Genomic DNA, 22,178 nt, shown 5'->3' on the forward strand with positions numbered 1-22,178 from the left:
TCGGTTCACACTGCGCTCTGGTCGCACACACTTGGCAGCACGTATACCGTTCCGACTCCGTTTGTCTTCCTGCAAGTCCAGCACAGGCACACGATTGTCCAAGAATCACAATAATCCTCGTGAATGTCACAGCGGGCATAGTAAGGTTACGTAGAAAAGTCCAAAAGGATGCGTTAATGGTGGTAATCCGGCACACACACAAACACACACACACACACACACACACACACACACACACACACACACACACACGCACGCAAATGTCAGTCTTCGCCTATCAAACCTGACCACTGTCACGCTTGACTAAGCATAGCTCTGAAAAGAGTGTTTTCTAAGAAATGGTGTAGGCATTTAAACCAATGCGTTTAAAGCAGCGGCTGTTAAACGTGTATACAATTAAGATGAAAATTGAAGCATTCATGCCTGCAATTTATCTGTTCAGGCTGACAGGATACATTGTTCTTGTTAAACTCCTTTTGGCATGTCGTATAACAGCGTGATGATTGTCTCAAATGACTTAAGGTTTCTTGTGTATTTTACGACATGTGGTAGCACAAATCATCGACAGTTAGAAGGCAATGCGAGTTACAGAAATATACCGTTGTGTGTTTGTTGTTGTTGGTCTTATTACCCGCTGAAACGGCTTCAAAACCCGCCTTGTATGGCTTCTAACAATTACACTGTTCAGCATGCTATTTCTTCAATGTTAGACAAGATATGTGAAACAACTGACTATTTTGGATACAGGTGTGGTTTTTTTTAAATGACATATAACAAGTTTGTGTTTCAGCTGTTGTTGTTGATTTAAACGCTGGAACCTTCATTGTGTGAATTTGAATGTGCTGGGTGTCTGTGTGTAGGTGCCACTGTAAACACTACCTCATGTAAATTCAATGTGTTTGCTAAATATGGTAGGGCAATGGATGGTCTTTTTACATTTAGTAAAGTTTTGACTAAATGTTTTAACATAGACGGGGAATCGATACGAGGGTGGTGGTGTATGTGTGTGCGTGCGTGTGTGTGTGTGTGTGTGTGTGTGTGTGTGTGTGTGTGTGTGTGTGTGTGTGTGTGTGTGTGTGCGCGTGTGCGTGTAGAGCGATTCAGAGAAAAGTACCTGACCGATCTTCATGAAATTTCACATGAGAGTTCCTGAGTATAATATCCCCAGAAGCGGTTTTCATATGTTTGATAACTATCTTTGATGACGTCATATCCGGCTTTTTGTGAAAGTTGAGGCAGCACTGTCACGCTCTCATTTTTTCAATCAAATTGTTTTTGGTCAAGTAATCTTCGACGAAGCCTCGACTTTAGTATTGCATTTCAGCCTGGAGGCTTACAAATTAATTAATGAGTTTGCTCATTAAAGTTGTCAATAACATCGATAATAAAAACATAATTAAAATTGCATTGTATTGCTCATCTTCTCCTGATTTCAAACATAGATAGAAATGTCATGTTTACTCTAAAAATGTCCTCAGAATGAAAGAAAATAGGTTCAGTAAGTACTACGGACGCGTCCTTCGCGGCGGCAAGCGTTACTCGTCTCGGTCCGAGTCTTCTGTATGGTTAGCAGAGACTATCTGAATGTAGTCTCGGCGATGATTGGTTTGTGGTGTTGATCTTGACTAAATGTTTTTTTATATCGTTTCTCGCGACTTGTTAATCATAGCATTGTTGGTTTTATTCAATAAACATCATATAATAATCACAACGGTCTGCACCCAAACGCATCTGCCTTGCTTCTGACGGGTAGTATCACATTGGTCAAACGATGACATGGTGCACACAAATGGTAATACACTTCTCGATTAGTTGTACCCCCTGCTGAGGTATTTGTGACGTGAGCAAATTGGTGTAGAGGCTGCCATGATATGGTTTGGGTTTTCAAAGGGCATTTAAGGGCAGACTGCATTTGAGATAGACAATAGAGACATCGTTGCTTTGAAAGTATGGATCGAGGTTTTCCTGTCGCTCATTTTCCTGCACACTTCAAAGGCGATCTCTACTGACAATACGCTTCTTTGAAATATTTGTCATGCTTTTTCCTCTTAATGGTTGATCTTAAGATGAGTCATCAAATGACATACCTCTCTCTTCTTCACTGTCTCGTTATATCCTCTTATCTACACACACACACACACACACACACATACACACATACACACACAAACACACATACATACATACACACGCACATACATACACACGCACGCACACACAACCCCCACCCCACACACACACCATGCAGATATGGAAATACAGAGAGAGACGAAGAGAGTTCAACCACACAGAAGATTACAACTGCTGCAAATTGTTTAGTCATTTTTCGTCGTGGTCGCATCCCAATAATTGGTTAATAAAGATGTATTTCCTCCTAAATTAAAAGTGACCCCAAGTGATGTGCGTTAAATCATAGTCGATTGCATGTAACATAATTGTCCATCATACGCACGCACGCGCACACGCCCAGACACATTTTGTCACAGACACACATTTAGCACACGTTACCATTAGCCATGTATTTAGTTAAAAGCAATGAAGAATGTTAAAACCAAGGTACAATGTATGTTTTAGTCTGGATGTATTATATACAGGTTGTCAATATATTATTGCGAATTTATTATTTGTCAGGGTAACCCAAGCTATTGTGGGTTAGGCCTTACACCTCTTGCTTCAAACATCAAGACATGTATGTTACAGGACAATTTCACACACACACACACACACACACACACACACACACACACACACACACGCACACACACACACACGCCCACACACACACACACACACACACACACAGAGTGCGGTTGACTACTAAGTTGCATGTCAACTCTATAAATACTTCCACGTGCCTTCAACCTAAACTTGGTCACATAAAAACACACACAAATGTCATAATTATGAACAATTATGTACAAGACATGAACATAACAAGATAACTATCCGCTCTGTATCCTTGTTTGCTCTACAGGCCTCCCTTGTTGAATCCATGATTGCTAATGCTTGTGTAAATTGTCTCGTAAGTTTGTTTCCCTGACAGTTTTGAAAGTTGTTGCCACCCTGGGGGAAAACATGAGGTCTGTGTAGTTTCAGAAGACAAGGTCCCATTTTCTAAAGTGGCTGGACAACATGTCAAGGTGTTGGACTAACTTCACGGGGACCAAGGACCCACCACGGTCATGCAGCAGTTGAAAATAGAACTCGGTTTTTCTCGGATAAATGAATCTTCATCAAATGTTAAGGTCACTGCTTCTGTGAACTCCCAATTTCCCATCTTTGAAAAATAATCCAAAATGAAGGATGCATTATATAGGCGTGTATATCAGTTGTGTGCATTTCTTATTATTTTGAACAATTTCCTGTTGCCCTATGTTTTATTACAGTCACTACTATCTGTAACACATCATAGAGTTTCTCCTGTTCTGTATTTGACTGGAACTTGTCTTGAAGGGTTTGGAGGTTCCAGGGGTAATGTAAATCGTGGAACCCATTATGCAGAAAGGCACGGTGAAAACACACAGTTGCACTTTCAATTACTATACAAATCAACATTGCATGCTTCAACAAACATGCACTTCTAAAACAAAAGGAAACAAACAATTATGAATTTAATAGATAAATACATAAAACGAGATCGAGAATCCTACTTTAAGTATTTGTACTGCTCCTTATTCAAACAACCCAAGAAATGGACCAATTTGAACCTTTTTTTTCAATGAAAACAACTTCAACTCCTTGGGACTTTACCAACAATGTCGGGGCAAAGACAATCCAAAACTCCCTTGAAACATTCTACAATTTGAAAACAAAAAGCATCACTATCAAGAACACTTTGACATCATTGAAAAAAAGATATAATACCCTTCTTTCGTTCCCTTAAACCTTCACCGTACACGTGCTCCCTGGGTCGTGGATGACCCAGAGCTTCACAAAAGTATCTGTATCCCTAAAACTATTGGGAGTTTTTGATTGACACTTCAAACACCATAGAACCTTCCCATTGAACATGTTTTAACGGATCATCTTTGTAAACAACTACATAAACAATGACGTCATTTGAACTACACAGTCAGGATGTTGTGGATCATGGACGACCCATATGGAATTAAATAAGGCGTTTCCCTATTCGGATGGCGTGAGTCGTTTACGACCCATATGGAATTAAATAAGGCGTTTCCCTATTCAGATGGCGTGAGTCGTTCACGACCCATATGGAATTAAATAAGGCGTTTCTCTATTCGGATGGCGTGAGTCGTTCACGACCCATATGGAATTAAATAAGGCGTTTCCCTATTCGGATGGCGTGAGTCGTTCACGACCCATATGGAATTAAATAAGGCGTTTCCCTATTCGGATGGCGTGATTCGTTCATGACCCATATGGAATTAAATAAGGCGTTTCCCTATTCGGATGGCGTGAGTCGTTTACGACCCATATGGAATTAAATAAGGCGTTTCCCTATTCGGATGGCGTGAGTCGTTTACGACCCATATGGAATTAAATAAGGCGTTTCCCTATTCGGATGGCGTGAGTCGTTTACGACCCATATGGAATTAAATAAGGCGTTTCCCTATTCGGATGGCGTGAGTCGTTTACGACCCATATGGAATTAAATAAGGCGTTTCCCTATTGGGATGGCGTGAGTCGTTTACGACCCATATGGAATTAAATAAGGCGTTTCCCTATTCGGATGGCGTGAGTCGTTTACGACCCATATGGAATTAAATAAGGCGTTTCCCTATTCGGATGGCGTGAGTCGTTCACGACCCATATGGAATTGAATAAGGCGTTTCCCTATTCGGATGGCGTGAGTCGTTTACGACCCATACTCTGCAAAGAGGCGGTATAAAGCGTGTATCCCTATTCTGATGGCGTGGGTCGTGTACGACCCATACTTTGTACGTTGAATCCTTCTTAAGAAAGTATGAGTCGTACACGAGTCGACCCACATCATTCGGACTGTGTAGTCCAAAGCGTGATCCGTCTAAGGTAAACCAGTACAATATGTATCCAAACCTTTCTTCATACAGGCTTAATAATAATAATAATAATAATAATAATAATAAAGTGTATTTATATTGCGCCTATCCCTTACAAAAAACAAAAATATTTGGCTCTAAGCGCATTACAACATGTGTAGGGACTTGGTACAATCAAGTCTGACAAATACAATAACACAATATACAGTCGGTCTCTTGGGTAAAAATGGGAAAAGCAGCTTCGACATTTAAACACTGCTACTAAAAAATCCTCTAACAATGCATACTGCTTTACAATATATGCATTTATGTATAAATATAGTTAAAGAACATCAAGTTAATAGGAATTAGAAAAGATTCTTATGATAAAAACTATCTAGCGAACGACGAAGAAGAAGAAGAATAAAACTATCAATGTCAATGTATAACAAGTCATTCAACGTAAATGGCTAAAGAACAACAACAAAGCAATGATGATAAAACAGTTATACTCAATGGCTAATAACGAGGCAGAACTAAATAGTATCGACACAAGATTAAAACAAAATCAACTCACTTCAATTTCTGTCAACTGTTCTACATTTGATACAAATGCCTAACAACGTGATCGTCAAACTGGCTAAACCATGTAATCAAATCAATCCCACACATGTATGCCAGCTTTAATGAATGCACAGCAATCCCTATTATTGCAAAACATAATATCACTCTATCTGACATACAAGCGATCGGCCTTAAACCTTGGTCGATAACGACGAAACAATAGAAGACATAGTCCACTCAGACGAACAAAAAAGCTTGTCTGCCAACAAGCCACCACACATCGTATATTGTCGGCACATTTTAAACTATGGCTTTTTGCATCATTCAAAAATAACTCAAAATCTTGTGGGGACAGATTTTCATAATGAAGGACCAACATTCTCTATGAGATAAAGGCAACAATTCACTATCATCCAAAACACACAACCTTTATAACTACCTCTAATGACTTGAAAATGTCAGACTCTAAAATCATGCAATATTAATTTGTTTGTTTCTGTTCACAAAAGTGCTCTGACCATCAAACACTTAAGAAAATGGTTGCATGATTTGAAAATCCAGCTGTTTATTTTCAATGGAAGTCACTATTTGTGGATTGCTCGTTTTAAGAAAGTTCAATGTTGACCTTTGAGGCGTCATCAGAAGCAGGAGGCGACAGCTGCATGTAGAGAGCTCTGTCAGCGTCGTCGTTGGAGTATGGGTGGGGGCTTTCGTAGTTGTTCTCTTGCACGTGCATCTCTGCTGCGTCATTATTGTCGATTATCTCGTAGTCTGTTGTATCCGCGTCTGAGATGGGGGAAGCTGAAGAAGGGCGGTCTCGGTCCTGAGTGCTTTCAGGTTCTGAAAATATGGGATAGCTTACTTGGTCAATGTACATGTCCTAAACCTTTACTGGTCAACAAGTAACTTATTTATATGATACCATTCTTAGTTTACACTTTCTGCTTACAATGTTCGATGATTACGACTCATCAGTTCGAGCCTTTCAACAAACTTTTTACCCTATTTGCAGGCTGGTTAGTAAAACACGTTGAATTTGTAACTCCATTTATCCTATGCGTTTTATAAACTCTGTCTCATACATAAATGTTCTACACAAGTTTAGAAAAGGCTTTCAATGTAACAAACATGCATATAGGTTTGTTTGTTTTTTATGGTCTTAACAGTTAAACATGTATTACGTTATCATTAAGATTCATGCTTTGTTAGCACTAAGCAGTTGTTTTAATCAGTCTGGTTTTCTCTTGTTTTCATCTTATGAACATTCTAAATGTTAGACTAACTTATTGTCTTGTACAGAATAACTGTGTGAATGGTGCTATACTGAATGAAAGAGTGTGACATGAAGTTCTTGTACATCATTGTAAAGAGTGTGAATGACGTTTTAGTTTAGATGTCAAGCGCTTAGAGCAAGCCTTTTTAACGAAAGTTTTTGATTTAGCGCTATATAAATGTTCTTCTTATTATTATTATTATAAACAAACAGTGTAATTGAAATGAGCATTCCTATAGATACACATCCGCAACCAGGGTTTTGATTTCAGATTTCAGGTATAGAGACACTAGGGGGTATACAGAAGCAATCAAGCATTTACTTTGTTACAGGACATGTCAACACAAGGCATGGTGACACTTTATTTAATTGGAACAAGAATTGCAAAGAAAGCTGGTCTCCAAAAGACAGTAACAACAATAACTCACCCACTGGAGGGGCCACGCGTTGGTCATTCTCTTCAATGTCTTTCCTTGATCGACGACACCAACTGAAACCAGAATAAAATAATTATATTGTGCGATAAGTTAAAAAGCAACAATAGGTAGCTTTGAATTGATCATCAATCTGAAATAATTATAAACAAATTGATTTTTTTCCCGTGCAAAAATTAATCTGTCATGAGCAGTTTTTAACTCTTTTAAGCAAAACGTATCTACATCCGAGAAAACAAACTGCCTCGTAGTAGAGAGAGAGAGAGAGAGAGAGAGAGAGAGAGAGAGAGAGAGAGAGAGAGAGAGAGAGAGATATAGAGAGAGAGAGAGAGAGAGAGAGAGAGAGAGAGTCAATTCATGTGCCTCTATATCTTACTGGTAGGTGTGTGTGTGTGTGTGTGTGTATGTGTGTGTCTGTGTGTGTGTGTGTGTGTGTGTGGTGTGTGAGTGTGTGTGTGTGTGTGTGTGTGTGTGTGTGTGTGTGTGTGTGTTCTCACCACACAATCGCAACGAGCCCTATGCATATCAGCAAAACAGCAGCGAGGGAACCCACCACAGGCACAACCCAGTTCTCCTGTTTCACTGTTCCAAATGACGCATAAAAGTATAATATAATACAAGTTGCTTGTAAACACATTGTTATTATTGTTTTATTTTCACTTTTTGCACACAGTTATATAATGTTGTTTTGTAAGATACACGAACAGATCACGATATTCTTTACAGTGTATTTCTAAGCCAGCTTACCTTGCACTTGCAAGCAAAGTGGTTCTGCAAACACTGACACGCACCCCGCCAGACAGTGACCATCCTGATGATGACACGTGGTGTTGAGACAATATCCACACGTTCTGCTGCAACCTTCTCCGTAAAACCCAGGTTTGCATTCTGAAAGAGCAATCTCTGTAGGTTATAAACATTCCAGCAGGACAATATAAGTTGCACCTTCGCCCATGCATGGTATCGCGTGGTATCCTGTCGAGACTGGGGAGTGTATTCAATACTCTCCGACAACTTGGCCTGCTCCGCATTAGCGTGATTTAGGTCTATGAGTCTAACCTCGTATATTTCTGAACAGAGTTTGAACGACAGACATGTGACGAGCATGCTGTCATCAAAATACGTCATGATGAAAATACACACAAAACGAAAGAGACTTTGACGTCATTTGTTTGTGTTTCGTCAACTCCGTCGTGTAAATGGCGATGAATCTGGTAAGCCTGCATGGTCACGGCGTGAGTATCGAACACTTCTTTTTTTCTCTGTTGGCGTTGCAGCTGTGAAACAGTCTGCAACAAGTTTTGGATTTGATGATGTTGACAAGGACAATCTACCTCTAAACCAATGTTACAGTACGTACAGGTTGATGCCTATGTGAACTTATCTGACTGGAAAGACAACTCTTGTTTTCTGGTAGAATCTATCTGAGAAAGTAAGTGAACCTAACCTAATCTTTTTTTCTGTATATCTGTCCGAGTCTGTCTGCCTTTCTCTCTCTGTCTCTCTACCTGTCTCTCTCTCTGTCTCTCTTCTTCTCCCTCTCTCTCTCTCTCTGTCTGTCTTTCGGTCTCTCTGTCTTTTGTCTTTGCCCTCTGCCCGCTAATTCTCTTGTTGCTTTAGTGTCTGTTAACAAGTTTATAAAATCACTTCAAAAGATCTTTGTTCCTGACGACACGGCCCTGTACCCGTTCTTAGTCAAGAAATCAAAGAACACGTAAATCAACCTCTTCAGACATAACTTCCCGCCTAAGATGAAGCTTTTGTTTCTTCTTTTCCCTCCCAGTCAAAAATGTATTGCGATTCTCTAGCCAGTCCAGAATAATGTTTCTGTCCACTCCCCGAAACATGTCGAAGGAAGGGAAACAATTAAAAAACAACAATAACAGCAGACTGAATAATCTTCTTTCCTTTTTTCCACTGGTCGAAACTGGGGGTGGGCGTTTACTAGGTACTGTACCCCGTGCGCAAAATGTGACCAAAATTAAGGGGTGGACGTTTACTCGATACTGGGCGTATACAAGATAGTTTACGGTACTATACTCAGTATTCACTAAATGCAACAAGCTTATTTCTTAACCTACCATATTTAGCACAGGCACTCGACACAATCAGGTGGGCGGGGCTTTTTATGGGATGTCACGTGGTTAGGGTGATTGAGTACATCCAATTCTACAGTTTCTACAAGGTATAGGATGCTGATTCCTGCGAAGCCTCTCGACCTCGACCTCGACGGAAAACTTCGAATTCCTACAATACACAGCTTAGCAAAGCAAAACAACGGCTATGTTAGCATCAAGTATACATTAAACTATCGGGCAGGGACAGATGTATGCCAGTTAGACGTTGCTACTGCTGATATTCTGCAAAACGGCACGGACTTTTAACGCACAAATCCTGTGTCGCTCTAGACCGAACGGAAGTTACACATGACTTACTTCCCCTGAACAGCACACACATATAACCACATCATGTGTTTGGTTGCAACCCAAGTTAAGATGTTGCGAATAGAATCAAGGCATGGGGAAGTTGGCCGGTGAGCAGACAAATCGACTGACGAACGCTGACATTTCCCAGTTCTGTGTTCTGGGGTCGTTTTGACTGACTTGACAAGTTGAGAAAACCAATGACATTTCATTTTTTGCGAAGCAACTGAATATGAAAAGAAAAGAAAGCGTGCAGAAGGATGTTTGGGTCCTGCAAGACTTTATGATCAACGTTCTCCCTTGGATATAAATGAAGATGTCTGCTTTTTGTCTGCTTTGAAGGTAGGGCGATTTTACAGCGCACACGGTAAATTGCAAGTCGAATTAGACAAGAATGTTGTTATTCTTCTTTCTCCGAAGTACCATAGATCAGTTCCTGGCCATATTTTCGAGCTGTGCATTGTTATATTATGGGAAAAACACGTTTGAACGCAAATTCGCAAAGCAAGTTTGATCATTTGCTGCAACGTAGATTTGCCAAAACAAAAACATCTGGCTCAATATGCGGAACATGCTGGTAGTGTCATATGTTTTAAATGGGTTTGGAAGAACTGCTCCTAGTTTACATAGCACTCCGGCCCTGTTCTTTTTTTAGTCACACCCAAAACCGTTATTTGTCTTGGGCGACGCAGCTGTTCTAAATCCACAAACGTCTCCATATCCAGGCAAGTAAAGTTTGCGTGCGATGACTCACCTTCACAGTTGCCGTCATCACGCTGACAGGTAGGACCAGCACAGTGGGCAGAACAGTTATGATGGCACAACTCAGGACCCCAAAATCCTTTCTTGCAGCCTGAGAAGACAAAAGAACATTGTGAGAGCCTTGCACCTTTCGAGAATCTTTTGAATACAAAGCATTATTATTGTGTTACTGCTATTCGGGACTGTGGCACCAAGTGCAGGTTTTGCAGAGTACACGGCCAGATAGGCAGATATCAAACCCTAAAACATGTCAACGTTATACATGCAAACAGAAACGAGGGGACAAAGCTGAAGTTGATAACTACTGGTGGGCATTACAATACACAATACAGCATAGGGTACCTTATTGTATCGTATAAACACATCTAGTCCTAGCTAGGTAGACATTGTACCTTTAACGATATATTCACCATACACACACACACCACACACACACACACACCACGCACACACACCACACACACACACACACACACACACACACACACACACACACACACACACTTACTTTCAGGGTAAAACTTACGTGTGCAGTGACCACTGATTTTGTTACACCCTCCTTCACAGTTCTGGTGACAAGCAGAAGAACAGTCTGGTCCGTAGAATCCCTCTCGGCACACTGAGAATGCATGAAAGAATAATGTTATGTTTTAACATTACAAAAGTGTACGCATATCACTAAAAAAAGGAATACTCTTTTGTTTTAACAAGAGTTAAGCGTACAGCAACAAAAACACCAAGGACAATTGCCGAGGGGCAGCTGGATTGGTTGCATTTTGACACAATTTGGCAGATCAAAGCTTACAAAGCTAATGAAAGAAAATATTACACAGGTACACAAACGTTAGGTAAACATAAAGCTATGCGACTATACAGAGGAATAGCACGTCGCGTATAAAAGTATACAACAATACATACATTATAGAGCACTTCGCATTGTATTGGGGGCGGGGAAATACCACAGTCGGTAGCAATGCTGGGTTCAGAACCAGCGCCCTTCCATTAAATAGGATGGTATGTATATTCCTGTGAGGTTACGCTTATGGAAATTCGGGCTGCTCATTACTATAGGCAAACCGAGCTGCTATACAGTGCCGGGCTACCCATTCGTTTTCATTTTCCCCGCATGCGTCACGCATTGTGTGTATTCGATTCATGTTTCCAAGCCCTGCGAGTTTCGTTGTGAACTTGGGTTATTTGTAGTGCGCATGCGTGCACTCGGGGGTGTTCGGACATCGAGGATAGTCTGCACAAAATTGACACAGGGACATAAATCCCTTGCCGAACGTGGGGATCGAACCCACACCGATAGCGACAACTGGTTTTGAATCCAGCATTGCTACCGACTGTGGTATTTCCCCGCCCCCAATACAATCCGAAGTGTTCTATAATGTATGTATTGTTGTATAATTTTGTTATTCTTCTTTCTTCGAAGTATCATAGATCAATTCTTGGCCATATTTTCGAGCTGTGCATTGTTATATTGTGGAAAAAACACGTTTGAACGCAAATTCGCAAAGAAATTTTGATCATTTGCTCCGGAACTGCAACGTAGATTTGCCAAAACAAAAACATCTGGCTCAATATGCGGAACATGCTGGTAGTGTCATATGTTTTAAATGGGTTTGGAAGAACTGCTCATAGTTTACATAGCACTCCGGCCCTGTTCTTTTTTTAGTCACACCCAAAACCGTTATTTGTCTTGGGCGACGCAGCTGTTCTAAATCCACAAACGTCTCCATATCCAGGCAAGTAAAGTTTGCGTGCGATGACTCACCTTCACAGTTGCCGTCATCACGCTGACAGGTAGGACCAGCACAGTGGGCAGAACAGTTATGATGGCACAACTCAGGACCCCAAAATCCTTTCTTGCAGCCTGAGAAGACAAAAGAACATTGTGAGAGCCTTACACCTTTCGAGAATCTTCGGAATACAAAGCATTATTATTTTGTTACTGCTATTCGGGACTGTGGCACCATGTGCAGGTTTTGCAGAGTACACGACCAGATAGGCAGATATCAAACCCTAAAACATGTCAACGTTATAAATGCAAACAGAAACGAGGGGACAAAGCTGAAGTTGATAACTACTGGTGGGCATTACAATACACAATACAGCATAGGGTACCTTATTGTATCGTATACACACATCTAGTCCTAGCTAGGTAGACATTGTACCTTTAACGATATATACACCTGGTCCCATGAGGCTTAGCTCATTACATTATTGGCCATTGTCCACTAATGTCTTGTTCATGTTTGTGTGTATTTTTGTTTTCCAGGCACTTTGTGCTTAGGGGTGTTGTTCTTGCTCGTGTGCACACAAGGAAATACAATTCCTCGCAGAACATGTGGGTCAAATCTGTTGCGGTTCTGAACCAGACCTGCAATCATCCTGTCAATATGATGACACGTACACCAGTGTAAAACTCTACAGCACATAAGGTTGACACAGTTATGTCGCTTTAGTAGCAAATGCAAAAGCTAACAGCGAATACATACTGGAACAACAACAACAACAACAACAACAACAACAACAACAACAACAACAACAACAACAACCAAACACCAGTTAGTCATTGCTAACTCTGAGACGAGGCTTTTACTTACGTGTGCAGAAACCACTTGTCATGTTACACCCTTCATCGCAGTTCTTGTCACAAGGAGACGAACAATCCAGTCCATAAAATCCATCTTTGCAAACTGAAAAGATGTGCATGGATTGGACATCTTTATTTCAACAGCTTACAAATAGAATCAAAACGCATAGCTCAGCAGCCGAATTAAAGCTGTATGCATATTCATCAGGACAGCAGAACAGAGCCACAACAGTGGCTGAGTTGGGTTGCAGTTTTGCATGTTTTGGCAAGTAACAAGAACAATATCCTTGTATAATTGCATACAACGTTATGTACCATGGCCTCCCTCCTGTGTCTCTGAACATCTACTATACGTTGTTTTGGTATTTTAGGAACACAATTATTTCTTTCTTTATTTATTTGGTGTTTAACGTCGTTTTCAACCGTTCAAGGTCATATCGCGACGGGGAAAGGGGGGGGGGGAATGGGATAGAACCACTTGTTAATTGTTTCTTGTTCACAAAAGCACTAATAAACAAATGCTCCAGGGGCTTGAAACGTAGTACAATATATGACCTTACTGGGAGAATGCAAGTTTCCAGTACAAAGGACCTAACATTTCTTACATACTGCTTGACTAAACTCTTTACAAACATTGACTATATTCTATACAAGAAACACTTAACAAGGGTAAAAGGAGAAACAGAATCCGTTAGTCGCCTCTTACGACATGCTGGGGAGCATCAGGTAAATTCTTCCCCCTAACCCGCGGGGGGTAAGAAAACAATTAATATAACATAGTCATAGATTAAATACATATTATACTACATACAATCAGTCGACCTTGATATTCCACAGTGCCCATACATGTGCCATCGACTGAATGTGCATGGGAATACCACGATATTCAGAACTAATTGTGCGAACGTCACTCAGTGGTTTCTATGCAAGTCCTGGCTTGCTAAAAGTGTCATAACTGTGGTGCATCACTTGTTTGAAATAATTATGACTTCTGTCGATCGCGGTGTCATTGTCTGGGGACCTAAACGTGTACTTTACTTTGTTTCCTATTCACATAATCATTTTCTTGTATCCTTTGATCAACATGACGAACTGTGTGTATGGGTGTGTTCGTGCTCGTTGGTGCCGGCTCTATGAACTGAAACAGAACAACAATTAGCAAAGAACAAGAAAACAATCTGGCCCGCGTCCGACCTGGACTGCCAGCATTTCAAGGCTACATAATGTATGCCAAATATGTCATACGCGTGCTCTTAATCATACATCATTGAATACAAGAGTCCTGTTGACAGTCTGGTTTGTGCATGTTCCAAGTACGTCTAGCTGATATGTGGTGCAGTAAAACCTACAGACGATGAACTGAGCAGATAATAAAGTAACCACTGGGTATATGCCTTCATATCGGCGTAAGAGACTTTTAACAGACAGTAACGCCGCCATCATGCACCAACTTGGCATAGATCAACTTGGCATAGATGGTATTACCATGCACATTCAGTCGACGGCACATGTATGGGCACTGTGGAATATCAAGGTCGACTGAAAGCATTTATGTCGTATAATATGTATTTCATCTATGTTATATTAATTGTTTTCTTAAAATACAAAACAAATATAAACCAGAATCATATAAGGTGTGTGCTGGGGCCGATCCTTCAATGGCTTGTGTAAACAAAATAAAGTGATACCGATTTTGGCTTTGTGGGTTAAACATTTATGACAACTGGAACATGTGTCTTGTTACCCCTTTTTTTCCTAGAGCATAGCCTTTTAACATCTGTCAGAATGTCTAAACATGTCAGCAACAGTTCAAATCATTCTGATGAAAAGTTATGAAATTAATTTCACATCCGTGAAATAACATGTTTCGATTCAACGCCACTTTGCTTATTTTCCATGTAATAATTTGTGCTAAAGTCAATCTAAATGCAATGTGTAGGGGGACCATACTATCAATCTAAAAACATTGAAGCAAATGCACACCAAACTTTAACACAAGCAGTTCTGTTTCGTGAATGTTGTGGTCAAAGGACTTAAAGAGAAAAACGGTGTATTTTATGGTAGCTCCTACCCTTAAGTACAACTTACCAAATATTTGAAATTCACACAGGTTCAAAGTTCTATCAGTCGTCAGTGTAAGACGCACCACCTGCCCGTACATGACTGAAGAACACATCACTGAGTTGCTCCTGATGGTGTTGTTCGTTGGTGACGTCACGTTCACACAAGTCTTGTTGTCCACCGTGATTATGAACGGGTACAGATAGTCGAACACTGTTCAGCATCAAATTGATACAAATGAAAAGGACATATTCAGCCAAAAGAAAACGTGTTCCATTTCTTTTCGCTATTCATACTATCGGTGAAACAAAATAGGCATGCTGAACGGAGTAGGTGTCATTTTTCTCAGAGGCTATTAAAGGCGTTTTAAAAGCCGTGTTAGCGATTAATGAGACAAAACAAAAACACGGTACATTTCAGAAACACATAACCGCATTAACATACACCGTTGGGTGATTTGCGCTGACTCATATAGAACAATAATTTCGGACGTTTAGATCATTTGAAACATTAGTAACGCTGTTATGCGACAAGCCAGACAGAGTTTCAAGAATACAGATTGATGCACCCTATGCAATTTAAAACAAGTCGCGTAAGGCGAAATTACAACATTTAGTCAAGCTGTCGAACTCACAGAATGAAACTGAACTCACTGCATTTTTACAGCAAGACCGTATACTCGTAGCATCGTCAGTCCACCGCTCATGGCAAAGGCAGTGAAATTGACAAGACGAACGGGGTAGTAGTTGCGCTGAGAAGGATAGCACGCTTTTCTGTACCTCGATCTCTTCGTTTTAACTTTCTGAGCGTGTTTTTAATCCAAACATATCATATCTATATGTTTTTGGAATCAGGAACCGACAAGGAATAAGATGAAATTGTTTTTAAATTGATTTCGAAAATTTAATTTTGATCATAATTTTTGGCTCACGTAAGTGTAGCCTATGCGGTGCTAACTTTTGTCTGTCTGTGCGTGCGTGCGTATGTATGTGTATGTGTATGTCTGTGGTGGAAACTTTAACATTTGAAGACGTCATATTACATTAACGTCACATTATGACGTAAAAGGGTTAGACGTCACGCGAAGGAATTACTGAAAGTCTCGGTCATTGATATTTTGAGCGGGCCGAGACTAGTTGGCAGTCGTGTCCCTGTAAGTAGGCTACGTGCTTTCTTGCACAGTTTCACCTATATGCTCTTTCTGTGTGTGTGTGTGTGTGTGTGTGTGTGTGTGTGTGTGTGTGTGTGTGTGTGTGTGTGTGTGTGTGTGTGTGTGTGTGTGTGTGTGTGTGTGTGTGTGTGTGTGACGGAGTGATTGAGTTTGTGTTACTGTTTGTCGATTTCTTACGTGCCTCTTGTTATATTTTTAATTTTCAGAGCTTGTTTTTAATCCAAATATAACATATTTATATGTTTTTGGAATCAGAAAATGATGGAAAATAAGATAAACGTAAATTTGGATCGTTTCATAAAAATAGTAATTTTAATTACAATTTTCAGATTTTTAATGACCAAAGTCATAAATTAATTTTTAAGCCACCAAGCTGAAATGCAATACCGAAGTCCGGCCTTCGTCAAAGATTGCTTGGCCAAAATTTCAATCAATTTGATTGAAAAAATGAGGGTGTGACAGTGCCGCCTGAACTTTTACAAAAAGTCGGATATGACGTCATCAAAGCTATTTATCGAAAAAAATAAAAAAACGTTCGGGGATATCATTCCCTGGAACTCTCATGTAAAATTTCATAAATATCGGTCAAGTAGTTTGGTCTGAATCGCTCTACACACACACACGCACGCACACACACACACACACACACACACACACACACACACACACACACACACAGACAGACACACGCACATACACCACAACCCTCGTCTCGATTCCCCCCTCTACGTTAAAACATTTAGTCAAAACTTGACTAAATGTAAAAAACGCAGGCATCAAGAGAAGTGAAAGCTTCAACTCCCGCTTTAATTGCAAACATGTTCAACACCGGGCGCTCACAGCGCGCTTGTTTAAACGCGATTATTTATTCAAGGTAGTTTACGGTATAATATCTACCTCTGTCTTTGTCTTTGTGTCTGTTCTCGTTTCTGTCAGCTTGTATGTTTGTCTCTATCACTCTATGTCTGTCTGTCTGTCTGTCTGTGTCTCCCTCTCTCTCTCTCTCTCTCTCTCTCTCTCTCTCTCTCTCTCTCTCTCTCTCTCTCTCTCTCTCTCTCTCTCTCTATCTCTCTCTCTCTCACTCTCTCTCTCTAGAATAGTCCCTCTCTGGGCGAGGGCTGGTTGAAAAGAAGCTCGTTTATATTGCTTATGCCTCAACCCTCGTAAAATAAAATTTGATTTGATTTGATTTGATTTGATCTCTCATTCTCTCTCTCTCTCTCTCTCTCTCTCTCTCTCTCTCTCTCTCTCTCTCTCTCTCTCTCGCTCTCTCTCACTCTCTCTCTCTCAAGACAAACACACACACACACACACCTAAAGTGTGGATGGTTACCTAAGAGGCGGCACTGGGTGCAGTGCCTTTCTAGTGCACTTGCACTACAACAGCACTGGGTGCAGTACTCGGTCCGGCATCGAAGAATTTTGCTCTAAAAAATGCACAAAATTTGACCTATTTCGTCGCCTATAGAGGACGGAAAGAATGTCATTTTGAACATTGTTATGACATTCTTTCCGTCAAAAAAGTCAATTTAACGGTGTTAAATGAAGCGACCATCCACAGAGGACGGAAAGAATGTCATTTTGAACATTGTTATGACATTCTTTCCGTCAAAAAAGTCAATTTAACGGTGTTAAATGAAGCGACCATCCACACAATTAGGTTGCCATCCAGAGTTTAGGTTGCCATCCACGTGTGGATGGTTGCCTTATGGTGATTTAGGCAACCAAACCTGTGGAAACATGGGTACACACACACCCACCCACACACACTCACACACACACACACACACACACACACACACACACACACACACAAAATTACCTTATTTTGATTATAGCCTACCTTGCGCTAGACTTTAAACACGTATGATCTATTCATCTACCAGCTTATCCATACATACTTACAATTAAAAGTAAAACCAATTGTTGTTAAAATGAAAGAACAGAGTCAACCGATCTGTTCAAGCATATCTGTACCCAGATAGAAACTATATAGCTATACTACGATACGTACTGATGTTGTCATTTGGTTCTTTGCGTGCCCAGACGGTGATGTTGTGTACAGGGTAGATCTTGCCCAGGTCCACCTCCCACCAGTGGTCCACGTTGGATGGGATACCGACCCCGCCATCCGTCGAGTCCGTGTGGCTACAAGTGTCGGTTGCATGGGATCCTCCTGTGTCGCCGTCAGCAGCGTTACTGGCCGCTCCTCTGTCGTTGTACTCGCTGATCTGACTGTAGGTCTTGTTGGTCGCCACGTTCACTGTGCCCAATGCATAAGGATACAACGGGTTAGTGTGGCAGAGATAATAGTTAAAACAACACGCTGCACTCAATATAATAACATATTTTATTGTATACGATCAAGCTTTTAAACTTTAAAAAGAGAAATTAATTATGAAGCACAACAAAACAAATAACAACGTATTAAACAGAGAGAGAGAGAGAGAGAGAGAGAGAGAGAGAGAGAGAGAGAGAGAGAGAGAGAGAGAGAGAGAGAGAGAGAGAGAGAGAGAGAGAGAGAGAGAGAGAGAGAGAGAGAGAGAGAGAGAGAGAGACGTAAGACATTTTATTGATTAAAAACACAAGGGTCATTTCAACGGGGTGTGGGGAGGGGGGGTCAGTAATACATGCCGTGTGTTTGTACATGGACAGTCACATGGTTTTATCTCTTTCTCTCTAACATACACTCACACGAACGCACGCACGCTCTCACTCTCTCTCGCTCTCTCTCCCTCTCTCATTCTCTCAAACCTAAAAACATATTAACAATATGGATAGGTGCAACGACAAACACGTTTACAGTATTAACATACATTATCGGCTATCAGTCCTGCTCTATCGTTCCACGGCACAAACTCTGTCTCTGTCTCTGTCTCTGTCTCTGTCACTCTCTCTCTCTCTCTCTCTCTCTCTCTCTCTCTTTCTAACATAGAAACATTTCCAGCATGCACATAAATCAACAATGTGAATGGGTACAACAACAACACAAGTGTACTACACCAGCATACATTATTTGCTATCAAACCTGCTCTAACGTTCCACGGCACAAACTATGTATAACACATCGCCGTCTCGTTCACCTGTTCCACATTGGGTAACTAGTCCAAAAAACTCTTTCTTTTTTGAAAAACACGATATAAGAATCTGGCCACCTGCACCACTGAATCCTCTTTATCTACAGACATAACACGTATAATACTGTTCGCATCTTCACTCTGGGTTTTTTCTCTTAATATTTTGACATCAAGTCTATAATCACAATATCCTTTGCATACAAACAATACATGTTTCTCGTCTTCCACATACAGGGCAAATCAAAAGGCCCAGTACAACGTCAGTTCGATAGCGGCATTTGTGAGTGTTTATGGGTGAAATACCAAATCGAAATTGTATGTATGCATCTCGAAAACAGCGGAGCTGAATATGATCTATATACACTTCAGCGCGAATTTCTTGTTTAAAGAGCGAATAAAATTCAAATCGCTCCGAGTTCATGATGCTGTCGTGCCAGTCTTGCTGGAAGCAATCAAACAATCGTTGTCTGAATACTGCTATAAATCGATTCAAATCGCCTACACCTTGTTGCAGCCAGACATCTCCAAAGCCGTACATGCATAACATTTCTTTCAAATAATGAGACCATGTTTTCTTGCCATAACCCTGTAAATGTTTCATCATGTCATATGCTTTCCTTGGGAGTCTTTCGCTTGGCAAATGTAACACTCTCAGCCAATACTTAATACAGCGAACCGACGAGGTGACACAAAGGGGGTAGCGGCCTAAGTCTTGTTTGGTGTTTGTCGTCCTACACACAAAAACTTCTTGCATGAAAACATATTCATGGGCTTTCTCAAGAGCTTCAAACCTTTGGAATCCCCACAGCTCAGATCCATACATTAAGATAGGGAGGACCTGTGCGTCATATATTTTAAAACAATACGCTTCTAGGTATGTTGCCTAGCCTCCACAAACATCTTAGGATTTGGCCAGTCCTTATCTTTGCCTTTGAGGCCAGATCGCTGACCATTTGCGTCAATGACAATTGTGTGGTGAAATTTAGCCCCAAGTACTTGTAACTGTTCACAACCGCTATGTCCTCGTTTCCGTACTTCCAGGCTTCATTCGCTGCTAACAATCCTCCTTTTCTAAAAACGATTACCTTTGTCTTATCCAGGTTGACTGTCATGGAAAACTTATCCGTAAACTGTTTTAACACATCAATCTGTTTCTGTAACCCGGCTGCGCTATAGGATATCAAGAGTACATCGTCGGCAAACAGCAATATGAGAATCTGCATCACGTCATGTGTTAACTGTATTCCATGTTTATCGTTTTGAAACATTTCAAGTGCCAGTTCATTAATCAAGAATGAAAACAATGTTGGTGAAAGCACAGAACCTTGAGGGACTCCACATGGACAACGTGAGAGAGAGAGAGAGAGAGAGAGAGAGAGAGAGAGAGAGAGAGAGAGAGAGAGAGAGAGAGAGAGAGAGAGAGAGAGAGAGAGAGAGAGAGAGAGAGAGAGAGAGAGAGAGAGAGAGGGAGAGAGAGAGAATGACAAATGACAAATTCTTTATTAACGAGGGTAATGGCATAAGCAAACAGGTGCTTTTTTACATCCAGCCCTCGCCCATGGGAGGGTTTAATCTAATGATAACACGTTTTAAAAATGTTGGAATATCAATTAAAGAAGTAATAAAAACAAACGACAATCAAGCACACGATTAACAGACTAAACAAACAAACAAAAATATACATACAAACGAACATGACATATTCAAGGGCGGATCAATTCACTTTGGAGGGGGGGGTTACAAAATGACTGCGAAGATACAAGTTGACGGCGCCGAAGGCGCCTAAGCCTCTAGGGGGGTCCGGGGGCATGCCTCCCCGGAAATTTTTTATATCCAAATAAGCAAAATAGAGCTATCTGGTGCATCCTGAGCCAATAAATTACCTCTTTTTTGGGGTGGTGGGGGGGGGGTTACGTAACCCGTGTAACCCCCCCCCCCCCCCCCCCCCAGATCCGCCCTTGATATTATTGTCAAAGGTATAATGAAAACTGTTTCAAGCAACAAAAAACGTGTGAAACTTCGAGGGAAGAAAAAATCCGTGAAACTGAGGAGTCAAAGAAGCAACTACCTTGCTAGTAATAGCAATGTAGCATCGTTACATAAGTCATGCTATGAAATTAATTAGGTACATTTATCTACTGAAACGTGTAAAAGGTACACATAAGGCATCAACAATATAAATATGTTCAGGCTAAGTGAGAACGAAATGTGCCATGTATAAGGAATGAGAAATATCTGTCTTTAAAAGTCTTGACATTGACAGAATGTTTGAGACCGTCTGTGGGCGTGGACTGTGCTTTGAGATTGGACGATATAGATAGACACAGCTACCCGCGTCGGTAGAGAGAGAGAGAGAGAGAGAGAGAGAGAGAGAGAGAGAGAGAGAGAGAGAGACAGAGAGAGAGAGAGAGAGAGACAGAGAAAGAGACAGAACGAGAGACAGAGAGAGACAGAAAGAGAGAGAAAGTAACCCTTACCCAATTGCTGGTTTACCACCCACGATATCAAGCAACAAAACACAGCACTAGTTGAGTAACTCTGGCTCGCGCAATCGTATGTGTAACTTTGGAGTTATCTCCAGCTGTCCTACAACGCCTTATTCAAATACTGCTATATAGCTATTCTGATGAACACGTGGGGGAATTCGGGGGCTGTGATTGGATGGTCTCTTCCGATCATCAAAGCATAATGCGGCGGAAGTCGGCCATTTTACTCAATATCCAAAAGCATATTGAGAAAAATGGCCGACGCATGATTCCGGTTCACCCATCTGTACCACGGCGATGTTTCTATCGACAACAGCATACACTGACAACTTAAAAGGCTGTTTCAACAACTGTGTTGTGAAGTCGA

The 22,178-nt window shown here is 40.9% G+C and overlaps 2 protein-coding genes across 3 annotated transcripts in view; both read right to left on the reverse strand.

Annotated features, from left to right (window-relative positions):
• Positions 1-2,310: 2,310 nt before the first annotated feature.
• Positions 2,311-22,178, reverse strand: part of LOC138963815 (scavenger receptor class F member 1-like) — a 66,916-nt gene continuing 47,048 nt past the window's right edge. The window contains exons 1-9 of one of the 2 annotated variants that reach the window (XM_070335671.1): positions 15,105-15,365; positions 13,027-13,119; positions 12,195-12,293; positions 10,944-11,036; positions 10,410-10,508; positions 7,980-8,120; positions 7,730-7,814; positions 7,227-7,288; positions 2,311-6,365 (exon numbers count right to left, since the gene is read on the reverse strand). In XM_070335671.1, the coding sequence (XP_070191772.1) occupies positions 6,130-6,365; positions 7,227-7,288; positions 7,730-7,814; positions 7,980-8,120; positions 10,410-10,508; positions 10,944-11,036; positions 12,195-12,293; positions 13,027-13,119; positions 15,105-15,192 (996 nt within the window). In that variant the 5' untranslated portion in view covers positions 15,193-15,365 and the 3' untranslated portion in view covers positions 2,311-6,129. Of the gene's footprint in view, positions 6,366-7,226; positions 7,289-7,729; positions 7,815-7,979; positions 8,121-10,409; positions 10,509-10,943; positions 11,037-12,194; positions 12,294-13,026; positions 13,120-15,104; positions 15,366-22,178 lie in introns of those variants that run through there. The other variant, XM_070335669.1, reaches the window with a different exon arrangement.
• The window catches only part of LOC138963821 (uncharacterized), a 6,841-nt gene continuing 2,213 nt past the window's right edge, over positions 17,551-22,178 (reverse strand). Inside the window, exon 2 of the mRNA XM_070335677.1 lies at positions 17,551-18,511. Coding sequence (XP_070191778.1) covers positions 18,237-18,511 — 275 coding nt within the window. The 3' untranslated portion in view covers positions 17,551-18,236. The remainder of the gene's footprint in view (positions 18,512-22,178) is intronic.

This window comes from Littorina saxatilis, linkage group LG4 (assembly GCF_037325665.1).
Source record: "Littorina saxatilis isolate snail1 linkage group LG4, US_GU_Lsax_2.0, whole genome shotgun sequence".
Classification (NCBI taxonomy): domain Eukaryota; kingdom Metazoa; phylum Mollusca; class Gastropoda; order Littorinimorpha; family Littorinidae; genus Littorina; species Littorina saxatilis.